At 45.8% G+C, this 22,172-nt stretch overlaps 2 protein-coding genes across 8 annotated transcripts in view; one reads left to right on the top strand and one right to left on the bottom strand.

Moving 5' to 3' along the window:
* Positions 1–11,077, top strand: part of CRYBG3 (crystallin beta-gamma domain containing 3) — a 121,518-nt gene extending 110,441 nt beyond the window's left edge. For both annotated transcript variants that reach the window (XM_045850868.1, XM_045850869.1), the window contains 4 exons: positions 263–386; positions 7,067–7,225; positions 8,376–8,535; positions 9,288–11,077. In XM_045850868.1, the coding sequence (XP_045706824.1) occupies positions 263–386; positions 7,067–7,225; positions 8,376–8,535; positions 9,288–9,376 (532 nt within the window). In that variant the 3' untranslated portion in view covers positions 9,377–11,077. The remainder of the gene's footprint in view (positions 1–262; positions 387–7,066; positions 7,226–8,375; positions 8,536–9,287) is intronic.
* RIOX2 (ribosomal oxygenase 2) overlaps positions 11,001–22,172 on the bottom strand; it is a 30,331-nt gene continuing 19,159 nt past the window's right edge. For 5 of the 6 annotated variants that reach the window (XM_045850875.1, XM_045850871.1, XM_045850873.1 and 2 more), the window contains 6 exons: positions 21,090–21,193; positions 16,638–16,740; positions 15,742–15,913; positions 13,603–13,691; positions 11,976–12,062; positions 11,001–11,493 (listed from right to left, as the gene is read on the bottom strand). In XM_045850875.1, coding sequence (XP_045706831.1) covers positions 11,335–11,493; positions 11,976–12,062; positions 13,603–13,691; positions 15,742–15,913; positions 16,638–16,740; positions 21,090–21,193 — 714 coding nt within the window. In that variant the 3' untranslated portion in view covers positions 11,001–11,334. The remainder of the gene's footprint in view (positions 11,494–11,975; positions 12,063–13,602; positions 13,692–15,741; positions 15,914–16,637; positions 16,741–21,089; positions 21,194–22,172) is intronic. The other variant, XM_045850872.1, reaches the window with a different exon arrangement.

Genomic DNA, 22,172 nt, shown 5'->3' on the forward strand with positions numbered 1-22,172 from the left:
AACACAGTTTTAGAGCTAGAGGGAATCTTGGTTTGAACGTAAAGACACCAGAATCTTAACTGGAGTCCAAATCTCTGAGCTTCAGTCCAATGGGCTTTTTCCTAGTCATTCCTGCTCTTTCTGTTAAAAAGCAAAACTACATACTTTTTTCTTTAAAATACCTACAAAGGTAGATGTTAAAAAATGAACCCTGCACGGTATAATATGGGGATTGCCTTTTGTTTTGAGGCACCTCACGTTTTTCTTTCCTGCTCTCATGTAGGTGGATAGCTTATGAAGGATCCAATTTCTTGGGAAGACAAATCCTGCTCGAACCTAATGAGATCCCGAATTGGACAGCTTTTAGTGGATGGAAAACAATTGGTTCCCTCCGTCCTATGAAGCAGGTAAGGAGAAAAGAACTGTACCATCCAAAATAACTGTTTTCTAATACAAATGCCATAAATCCCAGCATCTGAAACAATGACCATTTCATTTAGGTTGCTGTTTATGTAGCAAGAGGAGTGGATGAGAATGGGAAATACTGTGGATTTTAAACAATTCATAAAATTGTATCTAAGGTCAATGTTGGATTTTAGCTCTTAGTCCAAAGGCTTGGTGACCGTGTTCACTTTTCATGGAGAACGAAGGTATTAGAAGCTCTGTGGCAAGCAGCAGGAACAAGAATGAACTCTGAGACTGCACTGGTTTCACTTTCTAAGGACTTGGATTTTTTTCCTCCTACTTATACAATACTCAGCATGGATCCTGGCGATTTCATTAAAATCACATTTACGGCACAACTACTGCTTGTCTCCTGTGCCAGAGCTTCCCACTGCACTTAGGACACGGTCTGAACACTTCAGCGTGGCCGTGTGATCTGCTCCCCCTGCTTCCTCAGTCTCGTCTCCGGAGGTGCTCCTCCCTCAGGTGGTGTGTCAGGAGCACCAGCATACTGAGCACCCCCCACTCGGGCTCCCCACGTGGGCTCTGCCTCTGTCTAGAAGGCCCTTCCCTCTTTCTTTGCCTGGCTACTTCTTCCTCCTCTAAATTCATCTTACGTGTCAGGTCTTCAAGGACGCCTCTTTCACCCTCTCCCCCCACCTAAGTAAGATCCTGAAAGACCTGGTTCTTTGTCTGCAAGACACTGCACGTCGTTTGTAACCATATGGTATGGCCTAACTGGGTGCTCTCCCACTCGGTTACAGGCCCCGTGAAGGCAGGGGCTGTGCGTGTTCTGCTCACTCCCCGACCCCCCAGTGCTGGCCACAGCGTAGGAGCACAGGGACTATTTACTTAATGAAGGGATGAAAGTAAAAATGATGAATGAATATCTGACATTATGCAAAGAATTATGGAGGTTTACAGATAGAAATGATTTGGAGGCTGTAAAATATCCAACTCAAAACAGTAACCTAAAATGAAAAACAATGTGTGATCATCAGAAAGCCACAGGGAGTGCACCTGGTTCGGAACAGGGAAGGACGACCATGCATGGGAGAGGTGGGAGGTTTGGGGGAGGGGACCCAGGCTAGGCTGTGCGAGGGTCAGCGGATATGCCCTTTGTATTTTCTCTAACCCCTTTAGAAACTTTTTCTTTTTTTTTTTTTGTTTGTTTGTTTTTTTTTTTTTTTATTTTTTTTTAAATTTATTGATTATGCTATTACATTTGTCCCATTTCCCCTTCCCTCCCCTCCACCCTGTACCCCCTCTCCCACCCACGTTCCTCCCCTTTAGTTCATGTCCATGTGCCATTCTTATGAGTTCCTTAGCTTCTACCTTTCCCGTACTATTCTTGCCCTCTCCCTATCTATTTTCAACCTACATTCTATGCTACTTATTCTCTATACCTTTTCCCCCCCCTCCCCCTCCTCCCACCCCCCTTTTACTAGCCCTCCATGTGCCCTCCATTTCTGTGGTTCTGTTCCTGTTCTAGTTGTTTACTTAGTTTCTTTTGGTTTTGCTTTAGGTGTGGTTGTTAATAATTGTGAGTTTGCTGTCCTTTTACTATACATGTCTTTTCTTTATCTTCTTTTCTTAGATAAGTCCCTTTAGCATTTCATAAAATAAGGGCTTGGTGATGATGAACTCCTTTAACTTGACCTTATCTGAAAAGCACTTTATCTTCCCTTCCATTCTAAATGAGAGCTTTGCTGGATAGAGCAATCTGGGATGTAGGTCCTTGTCTTTCATGACTTGGAATATTTCTTTCCAGCCCCTTCTTGCCTGTAAGGTCTCTTTGGAGAAATCAGCTGACAGTCTGATGGGAACTCCTTTGTAGGTTACTGTCCCTTTATCTTTTGCTGCTTCTAGGATTCTCTCCTTGGTTTTTACCTTGGCAAATGTAATTATGATGTGCCTTGATGTGTTTCTTCTTGGGTCCAACTTCTTTGGGGCTCTCTGAGCTTCTTGGATTTCTTGGAAGACTGTTTCCTTTGCCAGATTGGGGAAGTTCTCCTTTATTATTTGTTCAAATAACTTTTCCACTTGTTGCTCCTCCCCTTCTGGTACCCCTATAATTCAAATGTTGGAACGTTTAAAGGTGTCCTGGATGCTCCCAAGGGTCTCCTCAATTTTTTTAATTCTTATTTCATCATGCTTTCCTGCTTGGTTGATTCTATCTGCCTTCTGGTCCACTGTATTGTTTTGAGACTCAGATTCCTTCCTTTCTCTATTGGCTCTCCTCCACGTATCTTCCTGCATCTCTTTTATGGTAACCTGCATCCTTTTATCTAAATTGCGCCCAAAATCAACCAATTCCGTGAGCTTTCTAATCATCAGCGTTTTGAACTGTGCATCTGATAGATTGGCTATTTCTTGGTCGCTCAAAAGGATGAGTCCTGGGGGACTGATCTGCTCTGTTGCACCCATGTCTTACGTCTTTCCCTGTCTCTCTTTTTTTTGGTCTGGTCGCTCTTGTTAAGGTGGGGGGCGGAGCCTTAGGTGTTCACTGGGGCTGGGCGCCCCAGTTGCTAGATTGTGACGTTATATGTGGGGGCGGGGGAGGGGGCGGGAGCGGGGGACAGAAGGGAATCAATGGCGGCAGATCCGTTCTCCTGGGCCCAGACCCTTCCCCGGGCTCCTGGGCTGCAAGCTCTGCCCTGGTCCACAATCGCTGCCCCACTGGGTCCGGCAGCCGCAGCTTGCGTACTCAGGGTCCACTGCTGCGTTCTTGCGCCCCGATGGCTATCGCGCCGATTTCGTGCCAAATTTTCCCCGACCTCCGCGCGCCGCTGACCCGCGCCAGCCCCGCGCCCGCTCGGCTGGTCGTCTCCTACCAGTCTGGATGTACAGGTCTACTTCAACTTCTTGGCTGTCCGACTTCCATTCAAATGAATCCCGTCGGTTCTGGGTGTTATGCTGACCGTATTTTATTGTTTTTCTAATCTTGGTTGTGCGAGGAGGTACGGGTGCGTCCACCTATTCCTCCATCTTGCCGGAAGTCCTAGAAACTTTTTCTTACTTGATCCCAACAACAGTTTTTTAAGGCTGGAGTTGTTATTCCCCTTTTCTAGACAGAAAAATAAGGCTTGAGAGGTAAAGCAAGTTGGCAAAAGTCATCCAAGTGTCAGAACCAGGATTGGAGCCTGAATTGATTGTGCTCTAAAACCTATGTTCTTAGGCTCTGTCTTCCTCCAACATAAGGCCTGTTTTTACGGAGTGCCGCCGTGTAGTTCCGGCACTGTGCTCAGCGCTGCATGGTTGACAGAAGTGATGAGGCTCCTGTGTTCAGATATGACACACTAAGTGTTAAGTTGGTGATAGCCAATAAAAATTAACCTGATTGGTCTTGCTGCACCTCCACCTGCTCCCCCCTCTCACACACACACACACACACACACACACACACGCGCGCGCACACAAATGTTCATTCCCACCGCTCTGGTTCTGTTGGTTCATATCCCAGCTGTGCCACTTGTAAGTGGTGTGGTTTTGAGTGAGTTATGTCACCTCATTTCTTGGCGCTTCAGATTCCTCCCTGGTGAAACAGTGACTGCATTGCTTGTGCGGATTAAATAAGACAATATACGCAAAGAGCTTGACACAACATCTGGCCCATATTACTAGCGTAACACATTTATTTTGAAAGTATTATTTACAGTGTCCCTGCAGAGAGTCAGAGATGCTCTCCTGAGAGATAGTAGACATCAGTGGACTTTCCTGGCAAAGAGCGTGTGGTGCAGGATTTCATGACCTTCACATCTTGCTTGTTCCTTACTCCTGGCACAAGGCATGATGGGTGATCCCATTGAAAAGCCATGGGAAAAAGCAAGACAGAAGTGGGAGTTCCACGTAGCTTTTACCAACCACACAATAATGTTTAACTTTATGTTGTACAAAACTTGAGAATATTTCCCTCACTTTTGAAAGGTGGTTCCTTGCTAGAGAAGGATGTCCCTGCCCATTGTTCAGGGTCCTGAGATTAAAAGATAGGTAGAGTAGCCATGGCTGGTGTGGCTCAGCTGGTTGAAGCACCGTCCTGTACACCAAAAGGTCATGGGTTCAATTCCCTGTCCCCAATTCCCAGTCGGGGAATCTAGGAGAGGCAACCAGTTGATGTTTCTCTCTCTCAGTGTGTCTGTCTGTCTCTCTCCCTCTTCCCCTCCCTCTTTCTAAAAGCAATGAAAAAATGTCCCTGGTGAGGATTAAAAAAAAGATAGCTAGAACAATAGCCTCTAATTTACATAGATATTTGTTGACAATTGTGTGCATTTATTATTCTTGTAGTGTGCTTTAGGAATTACCTGATTCCTATTCTGGTTAAAATTTTGATTTTGAAATAGTATTTTAACTATTTAACTGTTGTTCATTTAGGCCACAGCTTTGAAAGCCAGCAAAGGAATTCTGGGTTTCTAAAACAGTGTTATAGGTCATAATTGTCTTTTTTAGTAAGGCTGTTGGTCCTGCTTTAGTTCATATTCTTGTCTAGAAATTTAGGGATAATTAAAACGTGATTCTCTTTGAGGTTGGGAATTGGGAAGTCACTAAGGCAATTATAATGCATATCAGCACTTTAAAGTATACTCACAGAGGAGTCAGACTACAAGTGTGTAATAAGGGTTAACTAGTGCCTTGCTGGAGTTAACGGTTAAAACTGATGTGTGTTCCTAACATAGTGGGAATGTGTCCTCTCTGAAGGTCGTGCCTGTTGTCACACACATGCAAGGTAAGGAAACCGCAATAAAGATACACTGAAGCCCACCCTGGCAGGTGTGGCTCGGTTGGAGCGTCCTCCCGTGAACTGAAAGGTTGCAGGTTCAGTTCCTGGTTAGGACACCTGCCTGGGTCGTGGGCTCTCTCCCTGGTTTGGGTGTGTGAGGTCCTCAGTCCATACAGAAGGCAGCCAATCAGTGCTTCTCTCACCTTGATGTTTCTCTTTCTCCCTTCCCCTCTCTGGAACCAGTGAAAAAATGTTCTCGTGTGAGGAACGAGTGAGTGAATGAATGAATGTTTTCTAAAAGATATACTGAAGCCTCAAGAATTAATAATTGCAGTGGGAGACTAGACTGGATTGTAGAAATTTAAATACATTACTGTTGTGTGATGAATGTGGAAGTTGTGGTTTGAAACAATTAAAACATTTTGCTTTAGGCTGGATTGGGAGTAAAAGGGAGAAAACTGTATTTGAACAATGATTAAAATAAAATTTAAAAAAACAATAATAAAGTAGAACAATTATAACAATATACCATAATAAAAGTTACATGAATATGGTCAAAAAAAAAAAAACATTTTGCTTTAAATGACCAGATAACAGTTTGTCCATTTGCTTTAAGTGTTCAGTGTGTTTATTTCCTTAGGAAGGCTAAGCATGGTAGCAGTTGACCAAACTTCAAGTGTCCTCATGTTGTTCTGTCATAAATTTCAAAGTAGAACAGTCTTTGTTGGTCTTACCATGAAAACTTGCTGCATTTACCTAGAACTTACATCTCTCAGAATGAAAGTCCTCCCTTATTTAACAGACCATTCATTATTGTTTAGCAAGGTTCTAACTGAGATTCCAACACCTGACCCAAGGTGGGGGTGGTGTCCCGAATCTTACCGCATGAAGACTGGAGGCCAAGCCACGGGACGGAAAGAGCATTTGTGTAGCATTTCAGTCCCATGCTGTCCTCCACCATCCCACCGTCTGGCACGTTGGGAACTGGTCCCAGTGCACCCTGCCCATAAGAGCAGTGAGCACTGTTTGGCGCAGGTTTTACTAGAGAAAGTATCCTGGTTGTGTGAGGGAAGGTTTGGGTGCGTACAGACCTTGCTTCTCCACATCCGTGATACCCTTATTTATAAAATTCGGGTCATAACTGTACTTTCTTAAAGGGTTGTTCTGGTTATAAGTTCTGGCAGATAGTACAGGAGCCCAGAAAGCATTTAGTCCACTGACACATACTAAGCTTCTCATATTAGCTATTATCCTTACAGACAAGTCCTATATTTAATATTTTACTTTAAAAATTTCCAGGTTCTGGGGATGAAGTCCTTTGCTACCCAATTTTGAATAAGTAGTGAGTAACCATTCAAGGTCTCTTTCTTTGCAGAAGTGTAGAGGGCAACAAAGTGTGCATGTAAACACGGAGATTACCACAGCTCCTAGGGGCCTGGATCCCTGGGTCTGTGAAGACCTCCTACAGCAGCTGTTCAGCACTTGGTCCTGGCTAAGGACAGTATGTCTGATGGTTGTGCTGAGTCACTGTCAGACCCTCGTAGGCGGCCCCTGGCCATGATTCCTGCACCCCTGCCTCCCCAGGCTCAGACAGGGTACAGTGGTTATGGAATTAAACTTGCCAAATCCCTGATTCTTCACCACCCTGGAATTCTAGTGAATGAAAGGTATTACCTTTAATCTTCCAAAGGACATGTCGTTCTCTGAAAAGTGTAAGATTGTTCAGTTTGAACTTTGTGCTCTGTGGTCTAAGGATTTTGTTAATAGAAAATAATAATTTATAAATATTTGCTGAAGGGGCCAAGTGAAACTGATATAAATAAATTCCATCACTGCTTCTTCCCCTCCAAGCTTTTCCTCTTTGGAAGGACTGATTTCCAGATTCAACAGGTTTTCTCTCAATGCCTGTGTTTCTCCCCATCACAGCCCGCAGTGTACATCAGGATAAGGAACCGAGCCCAGAATGAGTATCTCACGGTCACTGGGAATGCAGCAGACACCAAGGCGACGTCTGTGTGTGTCTCTCCCTACAGCGGGAAGAACTCTCAGATCTGGCACTACTGCCGCGGACTCTTCAAATCCAAGGTGACCAGCCCCCCTGACACCACGCCCTGCTTTTTTGGTTTGGGGCCCTTTCTTTTGGAAACCAGAATCTCGTCAAATCAAAGGGCATGACAAAATAATGTAACTTCCTACATAGAGTTTTGTAATTATAGAAATATTGGTATTTATATTGCTAAAGCATGTAAGTGAACTGGACTTAGAAGTTTTTTGATCTAGAAAATTCAGTTTCTGTTTTAGAGTAGAAACTAAGGTGATCACATACTATGGATCTGTGTAAGTGATTTTTCAAACCGATGATCAAAGCCACGGGGGACCCACACTGGGCAGTATGCTCTTTAGGTGAGCTGTTCCTTCATGGCCCAGGTGAAACCTGCCACCTTGTGATTCCAAACATGGTGAAACGTTCTTATTTCCAAAATGTACAGCAAAGTAATTAGAAAGACAGGAGCTGTATGGGAGAAAGCCTAGAAAATAAAATTGAGGTTTCCGTTTTTCTGTGACTCCTCCATTATGTTTGATGCTATGAGGAGTAGAATTAAAATTTTAAAACATTACAAGTGTTTTATTGTTTTACCATTGTTTATGGCTTAACCACTTTTTCCTCATGTTTCAACAAAAATGAAAAGCATTAAAGAAAACTAAGCTCAACCTAATACATTTAAGCTAACAGGGACTTAACATTTCATTCCAATTCAGCAAATGTTTATTGGACATCTCTTGTCAGAAGCCGGCGTCCTTTTAAAAACAAGCACCTCTATTTCAGGTTTATTTCTGTACCATTTGCTCCCCTCAGCCACAAAGACGACTTTTAAAAAGCTTACTAAGATGATGCTGTGTCGTATTCTTTTAGATGAAGATGGAGTCATTTAATGTCTGTGGTTCATTCACAGGAAAGCGCAGCCGGGCGCTCTTCCTCCCAGGAGCCCTCCCCTCCCCTACCCTACCCCCCCCAGACGCTGCCAGGCGTGGGGTTACCCTTGCCTTTCTCTCTCCTGAGCAACAAGGGACCTTCTTTTGTCTCTGTAACCTGTTTCCGAAGCCTGTGAAGCCCAGCTGCTGACTTCTACCTCTGTAACTTTCTAAACTTTCTAATTTGAAAGAAAAGGAAAGGGGGCCAATTCAACTGATTTTAGCAAACACATACTACCAGTGTATTTCTTAACCCTTTTAGGCCACTGATACATGTCTCGACGTGATTGGTGGCCGAGACACTCCCGGAGCTAAAGTGGCCCTGTGGACTGAGCACGGGCAGTTCAGGCAGAAGTGGAGACTGAACAGAAACGGAACCATCAGCTCCTATCTCAGCGACCAGCTCGTCCTGGACGTCACAGGTGGGCCCGCGATGAGACCCGGTGTTGTGTTTCTGGATGCCACTTTAAGTTCCAAACCTCCTCCTCCTCCTGGGTGAAAGAAATGCTTATGTGTAAGAGAAACATTAAGTCAATTTAAATTATGTGCGAAAAAAGTTAAGATGGGCTGTTTTAACAAAACAATTAGCTGTGTGAATCAAGCAGAAGAAGGCTAAAGACAGTCTAAGAAGGCTTTTGTTCATTAGTATCATCGTGAAATTATTTGTTCATCCCATGATCTTTGTGAACAATTTTAAATTTGAACATCAAACCATAAAATACCATGTTTCTTAGAAAGAAACACCTCTTTTTGCTGTGAATTGCTATAGTCCTTAAAAGCCCTCAGTTATAACTTATGGTATATATTTAACCTTGGTTTTTAACCCAGCAAGGTCAGGGTCAGGACGGTTCAGGGCCGTTGCTGTAACTGGGTTAGTCACAGCCACTGCAGGTGTAGAAGCAGAACCACAGAACGTGACCACCAGCCGGAGCCCCGGAGCACTCCGCACTGCTGATGCCGTCATCTATTTTACCTCTTTGTTCTTCCATTGGAGTCATAATAAGGTCCTATTGAGATGAATAGTAGCTAAGCCTGTTTCAACTCAGTTTCCCATTTCAGAATGCTTTGTAAATGACACACTAATCTACCTGAACAGCAAGCTGAACAAAGCTTGTGGAAACTATTAAGCACCTGTGTGAACAAATAATCTTTTCTTTTACAATTTCTACTTCAGGAGGAAATTATTATGACAAGACTCATGTAATTGTAAATCAGCCCCTGGAGGGAGAAGAAACACAGAAGTGGGACATTGAAATACTGTGAGAGAACTGGCAGCATCCCTAGAAAGAGCAAAGGAAGGAGGAGCCCCACGGCCCTCGTAAAGTAAGCTGCTTGTCCTCACGCTCCTGGACACTGAGGATGAATGAACTCTTCTCTGAGGCTCCAAGACCATTACTGTTGATCACGGGGAAAGGTCCGGATGCTCTCGCCAACTCTTCAGTGGTCCTATGGAGAATAAGCTGTGATTTCTGGGGAAGGCGCTATTCCTCCTTGATCTGCAGCTTGGGTGAGCAGGCTTCCTGAAGTGTCTTCTCTCTTAGCTACCAAATAGGATCCCTGTCCCCGGCGGCCACTGCTGAGGACATGGGTGGGGCCAGCGACCTGCAGGAGCTGCGCCTGTCCTAGCAGCACGTGCTAGGACACGTGAGTGCAAGGCGCAGCATGTGAGTGCAAGGCGCAGGGAATAGATTCCTACAGGTCAAGTCTTACTCTTGTGAAAAGAACAACTTTTAGCAATATTTGAAGACATGTTTAATAAACCTTCCTGTTAAGCTGCTGTATTAGCTAAACCTTAAAGGTTTTCTGTTGAGGCTTTTATGATATTGAAGCCCCGTAAGTCTTCATACTTATAACTGACCCCAGGGAGGGACCTCAGTTTTACTAGGAAAAAGGCTCAAATACTGGAGTATCTTCTGCGGCTATTCTTTGCTCAGTCCTTCAAACTGCAAAAGCACAAATAACCTGTGACCCTCCTTGCGCTCTAAGTAACAAAGCCGCCCTTCTGGGCCACAGGACTCTAACCAGTGTTTACCTAGCGGGGTGCAGAGACCTCAGCCTAGATTTCGCCCGATCTGCCCTCGAGAAGTGTTTTTAAAGAGTGTGTCACCTTTGTATAAGATAGTCAGATTTTTCTTTGGTCAAGTAAATGGAAGTTTCAAATGTTCAAATTAAAACCAAGTATTTGAGACTTGACTGTACCATTTTACTTTATGTAAAAGTGCTTATTTTTCTATGAAATGATAGAAAACTCAGTTTTCACTCCCATTTTAAATAGCTTCTATTTAAGCAAAATCAGATAGGATACCATCTTGAACTCAATTTCATCACTACCACCTTTAACTAAACAATTTGCAAGCATTTTCCCCTCCTGAGTTGGTTTTAAACTGATAGTGAGACAACTGTTCCCTTCATCCCCAACTTTTGATGAAAAGCAGGAAAAGTTCTGTTCAATTTTTATATAGAAAGATTAAGTTCTCCAGTGGTATTTTTTAAAATATCAACCTATATGCACTTTAGAATGTAAAATAACAGTGAATTGTTTAAACTCAAAGACCCACTATTTTGAGTATTTTTTTAGAGAGACTTGGTCTTTCCATGTAAATACTGAAGGTTTTTTTTTCCTTTAATCTCAGGCTCTTTGTCATGTTTCAAGCAGCATCTATAAAACTCCCTTATGCCCATTGATACGAGTGCCTCTCATTAGTGTGGCAGTATTATTTAATGGAAATTACAGGGGTATCTTTATTTTAAAGGGGGTGCTTATGTATACTGTCATTGTAAAAATCCAAGTTAAAATTTTTTCTTTCATGTTAATTGTTTAAATTTTTTCTAGAGCCAATGAGGCTCTTTATAGGAGTTACTTCCAAAGAACAGAGACAGGTAACAATTTTTAAATTTAACTGATACATTTATTGTAGTTGTGCCTTTTCTACCACACTGGATTAAATAAACTTGTCAAAAGTATGGTTTTGTCACTTTCTAGATGCCCAGTAATCTGCCATTCTTTCTCCCACGTGCCTCTGTTAGTACGCATGGCCAGCTGACCGCCAGCTACAGGCAGGTCTCAGATTATCAGAGACACATGCAGGCCGAGTTGTATGTAACCGCTCCTCCAACCCAGTCCGTTGGTGCAGACCGAAAGGGGCTCCCTGGCACTTAAACCGCAGGTCGTCTTCTACTGTGCAGATGTGAAATGCAGGACGCTCGGCTCTGTGACAGCACTAGACCACCTGGATTAAACATTCCGTCCAGAGGGCCAGGGCCAGGGCTTCCTTCTGCTCATCCGTGGGAAGTTTCAGGTCCTTGACAGAAACAGGTGAGCTGTTCCAAATTTGCTTCAGTGCATCCACGTGAGACAAAGGAAAGCGAAGTCCATGAGACTGAAAAAGGATAAGTGAGTCTGATAAAATACAACTTGTCTCTGAAGTGGCATTTTCATTTAAACTTCCAAAATTCTCAGCACATCATCATTTTTGATGCCCTTCACAAATATGAAGCTTGTTCCGGATAGGTGAGGTTATTATCTACATAAACTATAATAACTTACAGAACTTGCCAATTCCCCTATGAAAACACAGACTTCATGAAAAGCATGCTAACGTAAATGCTTCCCATTACATTACACCTTTCCTACAAGGCTGCGTGTCCCAGCTAGTACCTTTTAAAGCTGGCCTGTGTGTGTGTGTATATCTCAGAACTGTCTGACTCCATCATCCCCATGCGAGGGCTCTGTCAGCTGCATGAAATGTTAAGCCCACACTGCAGTCATAAAAAAGCTCATTACCCATAAACCAAAGGTAACAGATTCTTCCCAGCCACCCCCAAATCACAGGAAGAACATTTGCTTTAGGTTGGAACAAACCTCTGTTTCCTCACTTCCCATCATGTGTGTCTCTCTCCTATTCTTTAAGGAATGATACACAAAAACCATGTTTTCTTGAGCTTCATCCTTAAAAAAAAAAAAAAAATTATCAATAGAATGTCAAGGGCTTCATGACTAGGAAGGTTTTCCAATAACAGGTCACTACCAAGAAAAAAAAGCCTTGGTGCTTAAGTGAAATTTATTGAATACCATAAAGAATCCTTTTGGCAAAAAGTTACAATATATGCATGTTATTTCATGATAGTCCTGTGTGTGTAGCAAATCATGGATACAAAGAGTATCCATGAGTATCCTGAGATGCTAGAGCATCTTCATAATCTTGATTTAATGAAAAAGCAACAGTATTTATACAGAAACTTAACAAAACACTCAGGTTTCTTCAGGTAATCACACCTGCACTTTTTTGCATCAAGGTTTGACATCATATATAAATTGAAACCATATGAATGCCATGCAGTATGTGTGACTGTATGCTGCTGTGTCTAATATGCACCCACATTTTTGTGTGCATCCTACACAGGAATATCATGCCCATTATTAGACCCATGGTATGTAATCATTGTACCCATGCATGATGCACATCCTTTATTTTCCCTAAAAAATCTGGGCAAAAAAGTGCACGTTATACATGGCAAAAGACAGCATGTCTCGAGAAATGCCAGCTGTATGATCTCCACTCACAGTAGTCTCCCCAACGGCCTCCGCTGCCCTCCCTTCTCCACTCTACACAGCGCAGTTTCTCCCCCAGAGTGTTGTCCTCCCTGGCTGCCTCTTACACGAGAGTCACACACCCTGACTTGATAGAAAGTATCCCCAATCCGACTGGTTACTGGAGTAACTGGGATTTTTCTTTAAATGAAGGCATGTACTTTTGAGATTTTGTATATATTAGAAACCAGCCCTCTGCAGGTCCCGCCTTGGTGGCTGGTTTCAGAGACAGCTAGGTGCCCCTCTCACTCCCCCAATGATTCAGGGAGAACCCTCCCAAGAAAGCTGATGAGGAGGAACAGGGTGCAGCCACGGGGCATGGGGTAGTTCCAAAGGTCCTCAGGATTGTATAGGGAGATGTAACAACAAAGGCAAAGGCTCTAACCCAAACCAGATAAAGCCCAGGAATTCATAATCCATAATACAAGTTTTCCAGCTGATTCTACGATCAGCCAGTTTGGGAAACTACTGGGCCAGGATAGGGAAAGTAGAATATCTTTCTACAGGATAGAGATTTTTTTTAAGAAGAGACATCAACAAAACCATACGTAGAGACAGATCTGCACAGTGTAGAGGACGGGAGAGGGACTGAGCCAGGGAGATGCATGATTGGGGTCTGGCCTGAAACCTGGTTGGGAGGCACAGACCAGACGTTAATCACTGCAGGAAGGGGTGAAAAAGGGTTCTGTGGGAGGCGAGGGCGAGCCCTCAAAACACCCAGTGGGCAAGAAAATCGGCAACAGTGAGGGTTGGGCATTGTCTGCTCTGAAGTAATGGCTCTGGGGTGTGAGAACAGATGGAATCCCGGGAGAGAAGGCCAGGGGCCATCTGTTAGTCTGGTAACCTGAGATGGAAGTGCCCCGAGAAGGGAGGAAACCTTTTCCCCTCCGATACTCACAGATTCATCCTGCTCTGGCTTCACTGTGAGGACAGTGTGGTCCTTAAATTGCAGCTTCACTACGCTGTCCAACCTGGGCAGCTGTCCACCTAGAAAATCCAGAGACAGAAGCCAGTTTACAGAAGTGGAAACCAGCAGGATCTAACTTGTTTGCAGGTGAAACTACTTCAGGAACACATTCACTAACGACTGGCAGTGAACCCAAACATGGTGTGCCCTCTCCAACTCAGGTATTTGCTTACCCTGACATTTTTAGTGACATTACAGTTTACCCCTTGTACAGCCGAGCCCATTCTCAGTGAAGAGAGACACTCAGTAAGATCATGACAGGAGTCGGTAAGTGCATTAAACAGACATAAACGGCCCTAGCTGGCGTGGGTCTGTTGGAGCACCATCCTGTAGACAAACAGGTTGCAGGTTTGATCCCCAATAGCTGTGCATACGAGAAGGCAACCAATCAATACGGGTGTCAAGTGTGTCTCTCTCTCCCCTCCCCCCGCCATTCTTCTTTCTAAAAGTAATGAAGAACTCTCCTCCGGTAAGGAGTTTAAAAAAAAAAAAAAGAGAGAGAGAGCCTTAATACCACGGAAGCCCAGTAGTTGTCACAAGAGACAGCCCCTGCCCTGCTGCACCGAACACAGCCGTCCCCGGTCCCAGTTTCAATCCTATTGCTCCTTACTCTGCACGTGCACTAGAGAAGGAATACTTGAGTTCAGATGGTACCACCCCACCAATTACTAGTTGCATGACCATGGCAAATTAATCAGTCTGTGTAAGTCAAGCACAGTGTCACATAAAAGCCACCTAGTAACATTCACAGGGAAAAAAAAGTACTTTTCTGAATTGAATTTAACTTAGTGAAACAGCAGCCACTACAGACAGACTAGCCTTAAAGGGTCATCTGGTTGGGAAAAGAGTCTTAAGGGATCGTAGCTTTATTGACTATAATAGCTAAGACAAGGAAAACTTCCCCCAAAGATATAATAAAAATGTAAATAGAATCAATGTTAGAAAGGACCTTATAGGTTGTTTATTCTAGTGGTTCTCAACTGCTGATAAATAAGGCTTTTACAGAAGTTAGTAAAAGTAATGCCCTCAACTCAACCCGACTGGGAAAGAGAAAGGCAGCCTGAAACGGGCCTGGCCTCGCCGCTGTCCCTGCGTGCTCTGCAGGACACGAGACGGCTCCATGGAGACCAGTGCTAACCAACGGGGCCACTAGGTGACTGAGAGGTTGAGACAAAAGAAGCCCACTCCTTAATCGCGTCATAACTCAGGCAAAATACCCTCCGAACTGCAAACATGTCCAAACAGCCCCGCTTCTGCCCAGTCTGAGTGCCAGCTGCTGCTTTCCCACTTGTAACTTCGGCCTCCTTTCATTCCTCCTGCTACTCGGTAAGATGGACAAGAGACCCAGTCACAGAATCCCCTACTTCCTGACAGCATCCAGCCCAGAGCAAAGCCCTGCTTCAGAGCCTCCCAAAAGTCACCCAAGTCAAGCCCAGATCCTGGAAGTCCTTTCCAACCCCTTTTCACAGCGATGCCCCACAGTGCCCAGCAGCGTGTGTGGTCTTCTACACTGCAACCGTCAGTAACCCAACTCTGTCCGACTGCAGGCGTGGGTGCTGCTGGCCTTTGCTACAGGACAGCGAAATCACCATCCACCCAGGAGCGTTATGTCATTTACAGCCTATACCTGTCACAAAATAGTCACCTGGGACCTGGGAAAGGTCAGTGATAACCTTGGGCATTCTCATATTTTACCTGTTGATAGCAACATTTTACCCATTCCTGAGTTCATTCCAAAAAGATTATCTCCATGTTCAAGTTCTTAAAACATCCTGAAGATGATGAACACCAGAAGACTATAAACACACATATTTCTCACCCAGAATTACAGAACTCGCATTCCCCATCACGCTGGGATGCTTCGTCTTTTCAAATGACAGGTGGGGTGCAGGATGCCGCCGTGTGTGGGCAGCACGCGCTGTCCAACCACAACACCTGCGACGCAGATCTAGCTCCGTGTTAACTCTACACGCTTCGACCTTCCATCTGCTCACAGAGGGCCCACCAAGGAAAGCCTCCAAATATCCCCCACGAGCCCCAAACCACCGAGAAGGAAACAGCAAGCGGCACCTGGAGTTGCAAGTTCTGCTCCGTCTCCCACATAGTATGGTGGGAGTCTGTTCATAACAAAATCCTTCTTCATGTCTGATGACAGCAGCTTGTTGGTGCCTTCCAGACGGTCTGCAAGCGTCCTCAGAAAGCCACTCAGTCTTCTTACAGCAGCAGTTGTGGTTCCCACCTGCTGAAGACACGGCAGGGAGTGAGTCCTGGCCCAGACCCCAGCAGCACTCACCGCAGGGGTCCCGGTCTCAAGCATCCCCTGGGTTGGATGAGGGAGGGAAACTAGAACCCTAGGAACAATTATTTCCTTGTGACCACTGTTCATCTTAAACTACCTGTTATTTGGGGGTAAAAAATCAATTTTCAGGATTTTGCCCAGAAAGAGATCCCTGGAAATGTACAATCCCAACACTTGCATTTTGGAAAGCAAGTCCCTATCCAAGGTGACTGCTTCAGACAAGGAAGGCAACCTTTGCCCAATTCAGCACTAATTCACTCATTTTCTCAAATCTAGCCAAACAGTGCTGCTGCTTCCGATGCGAAACCAGCAGCTGGGGGAACACCGAGACCAGGCTCTCTGGTGGGCCTCTCCTAACTAGTAATCTCGTGGGACAGTCCTCCCAGCCGCATTGTCTGTGCACCATTTGCTCAGCCAACATTTTCCACAGTGCCTGGCACGCCGCCACAAAGCACAGGCAGACAGCCACGTGCACAGCCCCACGCACTCTTGGGGTCATGTGCTGTGCAGCACCCCATTCAGTCTGCACACCCTCCGGCCCTGCAGGTCCACACGAGATGATGGCTCATGCGAGAGGAAGGACCCTGCGGTCCCTAGGGTGTCGGCTACAGCCTCAGCGGGCCGGGCTGCGAACCCCACTCCTTCCACACCTGCCTTGACCCCTTACCAGGAGGAGCTGCCGGGGGATGCCAGCCCGGAATGCCAGGTCTTCCTTTGCAGCGTCAAACACAAGCCCTGAAATGGTGTCCAAAAGGAAATCTCCCCATGAACTGTAACAGCAGCAACAAAAAAAAAAAAAACAGTGAACACACACAAAACATACAGAACACACTGATTACGAGTGAAGCCAAACACTATGGAAGCCTCCACTGCATTCCAGTTCCCCTGCCCAGGCACTGAGCTCACTGAGTTCGACGTCCCTCAGCACAGAGACACCAGGCTTCAGCCACACTGTTCCTCTCCCTCCCCACGCTCTCCCACCCCCGTGGAAGGTTAAAGGTGGGAAGCTAGGCTTTACTCATGATTTCTCCTAAAGATAGCAAGGAATTGGCCCTGGCTGGCATAGCTCAGTGGATTAAGTGCAGGCTGCGAACCTAAGTGTCGCAGGTTCAATTCCCAGGCAGGGTACATGCCTGGGTTGCAGGCCATGGCCCCCAGCAACCGCACATTGATGTTTCTCTTTCTCCTTCCCTTCCCTCTCTAAAAATAAATAAAATCTTTAAAAAAAAAAAAGATAGCAGGGAATTAAATATGCACTGTCATAAAGTAGAAAGTTTAAAGGACCAATTTTTTTTAACGTTTTTAACTGTAACCAAGTGTCTGAGGAGAGCTTTGTAGGAAATTTTAGCACTCCATCATTATAGGACCAAAAAATAAATTTTATGTGCAAAAACTCCAAAAGTTACACATTTAGGGCAACAGCAAGATCCCTTGACTGTAATTATCTGCAGTTACACATTACAATTTCCTTTGTCCCTTAAAAAAGAGCGGCACTCTTCCTCTGCAAAATACCCATCGACATCAATCTCAAAAGAATTGATCTGGCAACTTGCTAAACTCCAGCAATGGCTTTACTGGGGTAGAAAATAGAAGCCAGTGGCCAAAAATAGCACCTAGGGAGGCGACTCAGTGCTCAATTACCTTTGCTTTCTCGGGAGCATTTAGAACTGGCTGGCTCCCGAAAGTGTGCCCACGAGAGACACACTCTGGGGGGTGCTCTCTTTAAACATTTCTTAGCTGTTTAAAATTTTCCTCTGTGTCACCAGCAGGTTTCAAATTACTAGCTATATCCAAAATGGAAATTCGCAGTATGACTTTTGCTTCTCACTCAGCAAGCAAAATTAGCATGTATACTTCCTTCCCAGACAAATGGCGGAGGACAAAAGCCATATGAGAGCACTTTCCCCAAGACATCCACTGATACCTGGTGGCCTCACCACTTTGCAATCTCACATTTTGATTGAACTTCGACCTGGAGGACACATTTGGAGCTTTCAGCAGCACAAAATAAGCTCCACCTCTGCAGGGCACAGGTGGGAGCCACACGGAAGTGGCTCCCAGAGGAATCTAATTGCAGCGAAACAGAGCTCCGTGCTTTCCTGAGAATCAGCATGGACCCTGGGCCTTTCCGAAATTGGGAATAACACCTCTTAGGCCGGGGTTCACTTTGGTAGAACAGCCAGATCCCCTGCTGCTGTCCCACACAGCAGGCCCCAATTGTTCCAACACACTACCCTAAAGCAGTATTAGGAAGAGGCCATAAGGAGGACCAGGACCACGGCACAGGGACATCTCCAGGGGGCAGTGGTCCTCGAGCTACATTTTTCCCATTCCAGCTCCAGCACCACTGACACAAACCACAGTCCAGCCAGGACACTAGTCAGGGTGCCATCACTTAGCTCTTCCCCAGCCCTCGCTGACGGGAAAAACAGGTGGGTGGGACCCAGGGGCAAGCTACCCAGACTTCATTCTTGGGATTGGGAAACAGTGAGTCAGGCACCTACAGAAGCAAAAGCTAATGAGTTCAGTGAGGTAGAGGGAGGTGGAGAAGTGATGATGGCTTATGATGAGCCAGTGTTGTAAGTAAACAGAAGCTGAGTAAGGAAGAAAAGGGGAGAGCCCAGGCTGGTGTGACTCAGTTGGCTGGGCATCGCCCTGCAAGGTGAAAGGTCGCCAGTTCAATCCCCAGTCAGGACACAGGCCTAGGATGCTGCAGGTTATGTCCCCAGTCAGGGTGCATACAAGAAGCAACCATCAATATTCCTTTCTCAGATCAAGGTCTCTCTCACCTTCTCCCTCCCTTCCCCCTCTCTAAAAATAAACAAAATCTTAAAAAAAAATGAAAAGAAAACACGGGAGAGAAACCCAATTACTAGGAAATAGTTGGTGGCAATAAGGAAAAGATAAGAGAATCTGGGAAAGGGGACGTGGCTGAGTACCATCCATGGCAGGACGCGAGAAGATGTGTGCGTGTTCGTGGGCCCAACTGCCCCGCGGCCGAGCCCCAGAGCTGCTTCGGATTCTGAATGGACTTCTGGTTTCAGTCTCCCTGTGGCACCTGCCCTGCTCCAGTTGCTACAACCCACTCCCCCAATTGTCCCTGCTCTTTTTGAGGTGGTCTTGGTGACTTTCCATTGCTCACTATGCAAGGAACCGAAACACAATGACAAGGGTGTTTTTTGTAAGGGAAGCCTGACACGCACTTTGGCCCCTACTTATGTGTGGGCAAAAGCAGCCCCAACCTCAGGCTGGGCTCCAGCAAGTTCCTCCAGTCTCTTAAACACCAGGGTTAATTTCACACTGCAGAGCCAGATGAGGAAGCACAAGTATGCTTACAAACTTGTTCTGCAAGTTGCAGCATGGAAGGTAGGAGACTTGCTGTCCCCTGGGCTGGGCTGTCCTCTCCCACTCTGACCTTCTGACCCACCTTCTGATTCATCCCGTAAGTCTCACTCAGCTTGGGAGTCACGTCATTTCTGAAGCCTTCCCTGAAGCCCCTGCTTTGCTTAGTGCCTTCCTCTAGTGCCGACCCCTTAGTGCTGACCCCAAGTCACCTCTACAAACCTGTGATGGAACTTACCACAGCCTGGTAATTATTTGCATGCCTATCTCCCTCCTACCACCACCTCCGGGGTATAAGTTCTCTCAAAGCCTTTTCATTGCAATGCCTGCACTCCCAGAAAAAACTAGCACAGCGCCTGATGCCCACATGCTGAGTAAACTGATCATTGGTGTTCCTCATGAGATGTGAACTCGCAAGGCTGCTGTGTTAGGAAATCATTCACAAGACGCTCCCACCCTGGTCCTGTCCTATGACAAGGCACCTGTCAAAATGGACACAGTTGTAACTGGAACTGCTTTCGGCACATGTGGTTTTAGGTCTGACTGTTCCAGATTACCTTTCCTGTTTTAGCTTCATGAACTGTAAAAAGTGGACACCTCACCCTGGCTGGCGTAGCTCAGTGGATTGAGTGCGGGCTGGAAACCAAAGTGTCCCAGGTTCGATTCCCAGCCAGGGTACATGCCTGGGTTGCAGGCCATAACCCCCAGCAACTGCACATTGATGTTTCTCTCTCTCTCTCTCTCTCTCTCTCCCTCCCTTCCCTCTCTAAAAATAAATAAATAAAATCTTTAAAAAAAAAAAAAGTGGACACCTTATCAGAGACCTAGAGGTTTCAATAGTTACAGAGTCTCTGTTTGGGGTGATGAAAATGTTTTAGAACCAGACAGTGGTGGTGGTTGCAAAACAGTGTGAATGCAATTGATGTCACTGAACTACACACTTAAAAATAGTTAAGATGGCACATTCTATGCCATACAGGGTGGGGCAAAAGTAGGTTTACAGTGTTCATATGGAAAAAGACACGCTGGTTGCGATGATTACAATAGCTTTATGATTATTACAATAGTGTACTCACAACTGCAAACCTACTTCTTTTTTAAAAGAATGATTTTTTTATCCTCACCTGAGGATAGGTTTATTGATTTTAGAGAGCGAGAAAGAGAAGGAGGGGGAGAGTGGAGATGGGGAGATGGTGGGAGAAGAGAGAGAGAAAAGAAACATTGATATGTGAGAGAAACATCAATCAGCTGCCTTCTGTACGAGCTCCAACCAGGAACTGAACCCGCAACCCAGGAATGTGCCCTGACCAAGGATCAAACCTGCAGCCTTTTGGTGTAAGGGATGATGCTCCAACCAACTAAGCCACCCTGCCAGGGCCAAACCTATTTTTGCCCACCCCTGTATATATTTCATCACAGTAAAAATAATTAAAAAAAAAAGAAACAGACACATACATACCATAAGCCCAGCCTGATGTCACTAACAGGCAGCCATACCTGCAGCTGTGGCTTCCCCTTCCCAAACTAGGGGACCCTAATTTGGAAAACCCCCAGCGTTGTACAGAGTCAGGTTCCTGACAGCCCCAGGAGAAAGCCCAGGCCGGCCAATAACACGGATAGGACACTGAGGGAATATGAAGTCAGCAAAGGAGCCTGAAACCCCCGGGGCTCGGATGAGTGGGAGGGCAGCAGCCCACTCCCTCACGCCCCTCCTGGAAGTGGCTGCTAGAGCCAGAGCGTGGAGCTGCCCCAGCGCTGGGCCGGGAGACCTGCTTACTTGTTCTGGTAGGTGCTGATGGTCACGTGAGTCGAGTGGGCCAGCCCCGGAGGGGTGTCCGCCTGATGAATGGTCCCTCTGGGAAAGTATAACAAATCACCAGGCTAACGAAAGAAAAAGAAAGGAGGAAAGAGTTAATAAGATATCTTCTCAGTCCCCTATGTTTTGTGGTGGCAAATACAGGTTTTGCATTTTAATTCTCCCTTCTAGAAACCTCTACGTAGTCGTTCAAGGGGCCCTGCTGGTACAGCTTCGCTGTGTCGGGGAGACTTTCCCTGTGAACCCCGGCCTGGAAAGGCTGTTGGGCTCTGAAGTCACTTTGTTCCCAAATGAGGACCAGGTCCACCTGAAACTACCCCGCCCAGACCCAGGCATCGGGGAGGTGACCCTCAAGGCTGAGAAGCATGCCTACTCTCTCTCCACCCTTCACTGGTGCAGGGAAGAGCAGGAGATTTAGGGTCACACAGACTCAGCCACTTACTGGTGACCCTGGCAAATACTTTACCTCCCAAAGCCTCAGTGTTTTTATCTGTAAAATGGAGGCAACAGCCCCACATCTCACAGGATTACCTTGAGGAGGACAAAGGAGACACCGTAGCCAAAGCCCTTGGGACGATGGTGCCAGTGGGGTTGTACTATTGGGGTTGTACAGTACTTTACCCACCAGTCACAGTTTGTGAGTCTATATCCATCATAAGTTCCCAGAACCTAAACTACTGCACCATCTAGCACAACTGAGAGATTCGAGGAATGTTTGAATGAAAGGACAAAAAACCACACAGCCCTTCACCTGAACCCGAAAACCATACGAAACTAAAGATCAAGCACTTTCTCAGGCAGGTGAGCCTCCTCCACCCTGTTCTGGTTCTCTCCCAAGCCAGTGGACAGAAACATCTTCCCCAGATCACTCCTGCCCTGAGCTACTTCCCCACTAATCCCACCCAGGGCACAGTCTATGGAGCAGCTGGCAGAGGACAGCAGAGGGGCTCCTGAGGGCCACTTCGCTACCCCCTGCAACCACAGGGGGCAGTCTGGCTCAGGGGGAGCTCAAGAAATATCAGATTTAAAAAACTCTTCTTTTTG

This window comes from Phyllostomus hastatus, unplaced genomic scaffold (assembly GCF_019186645.2).
Source record: "Phyllostomus hastatus isolate PE091 unplaced genomic scaffold, TTU_PhHast_1.1 phas_contig_86, whole genome shotgun sequence".
NCBI lineage: Eukaryota > Metazoa > Chordata > Mammalia > Chiroptera > Phyllostomidae > Phyllostomus > Phyllostomus hastatus.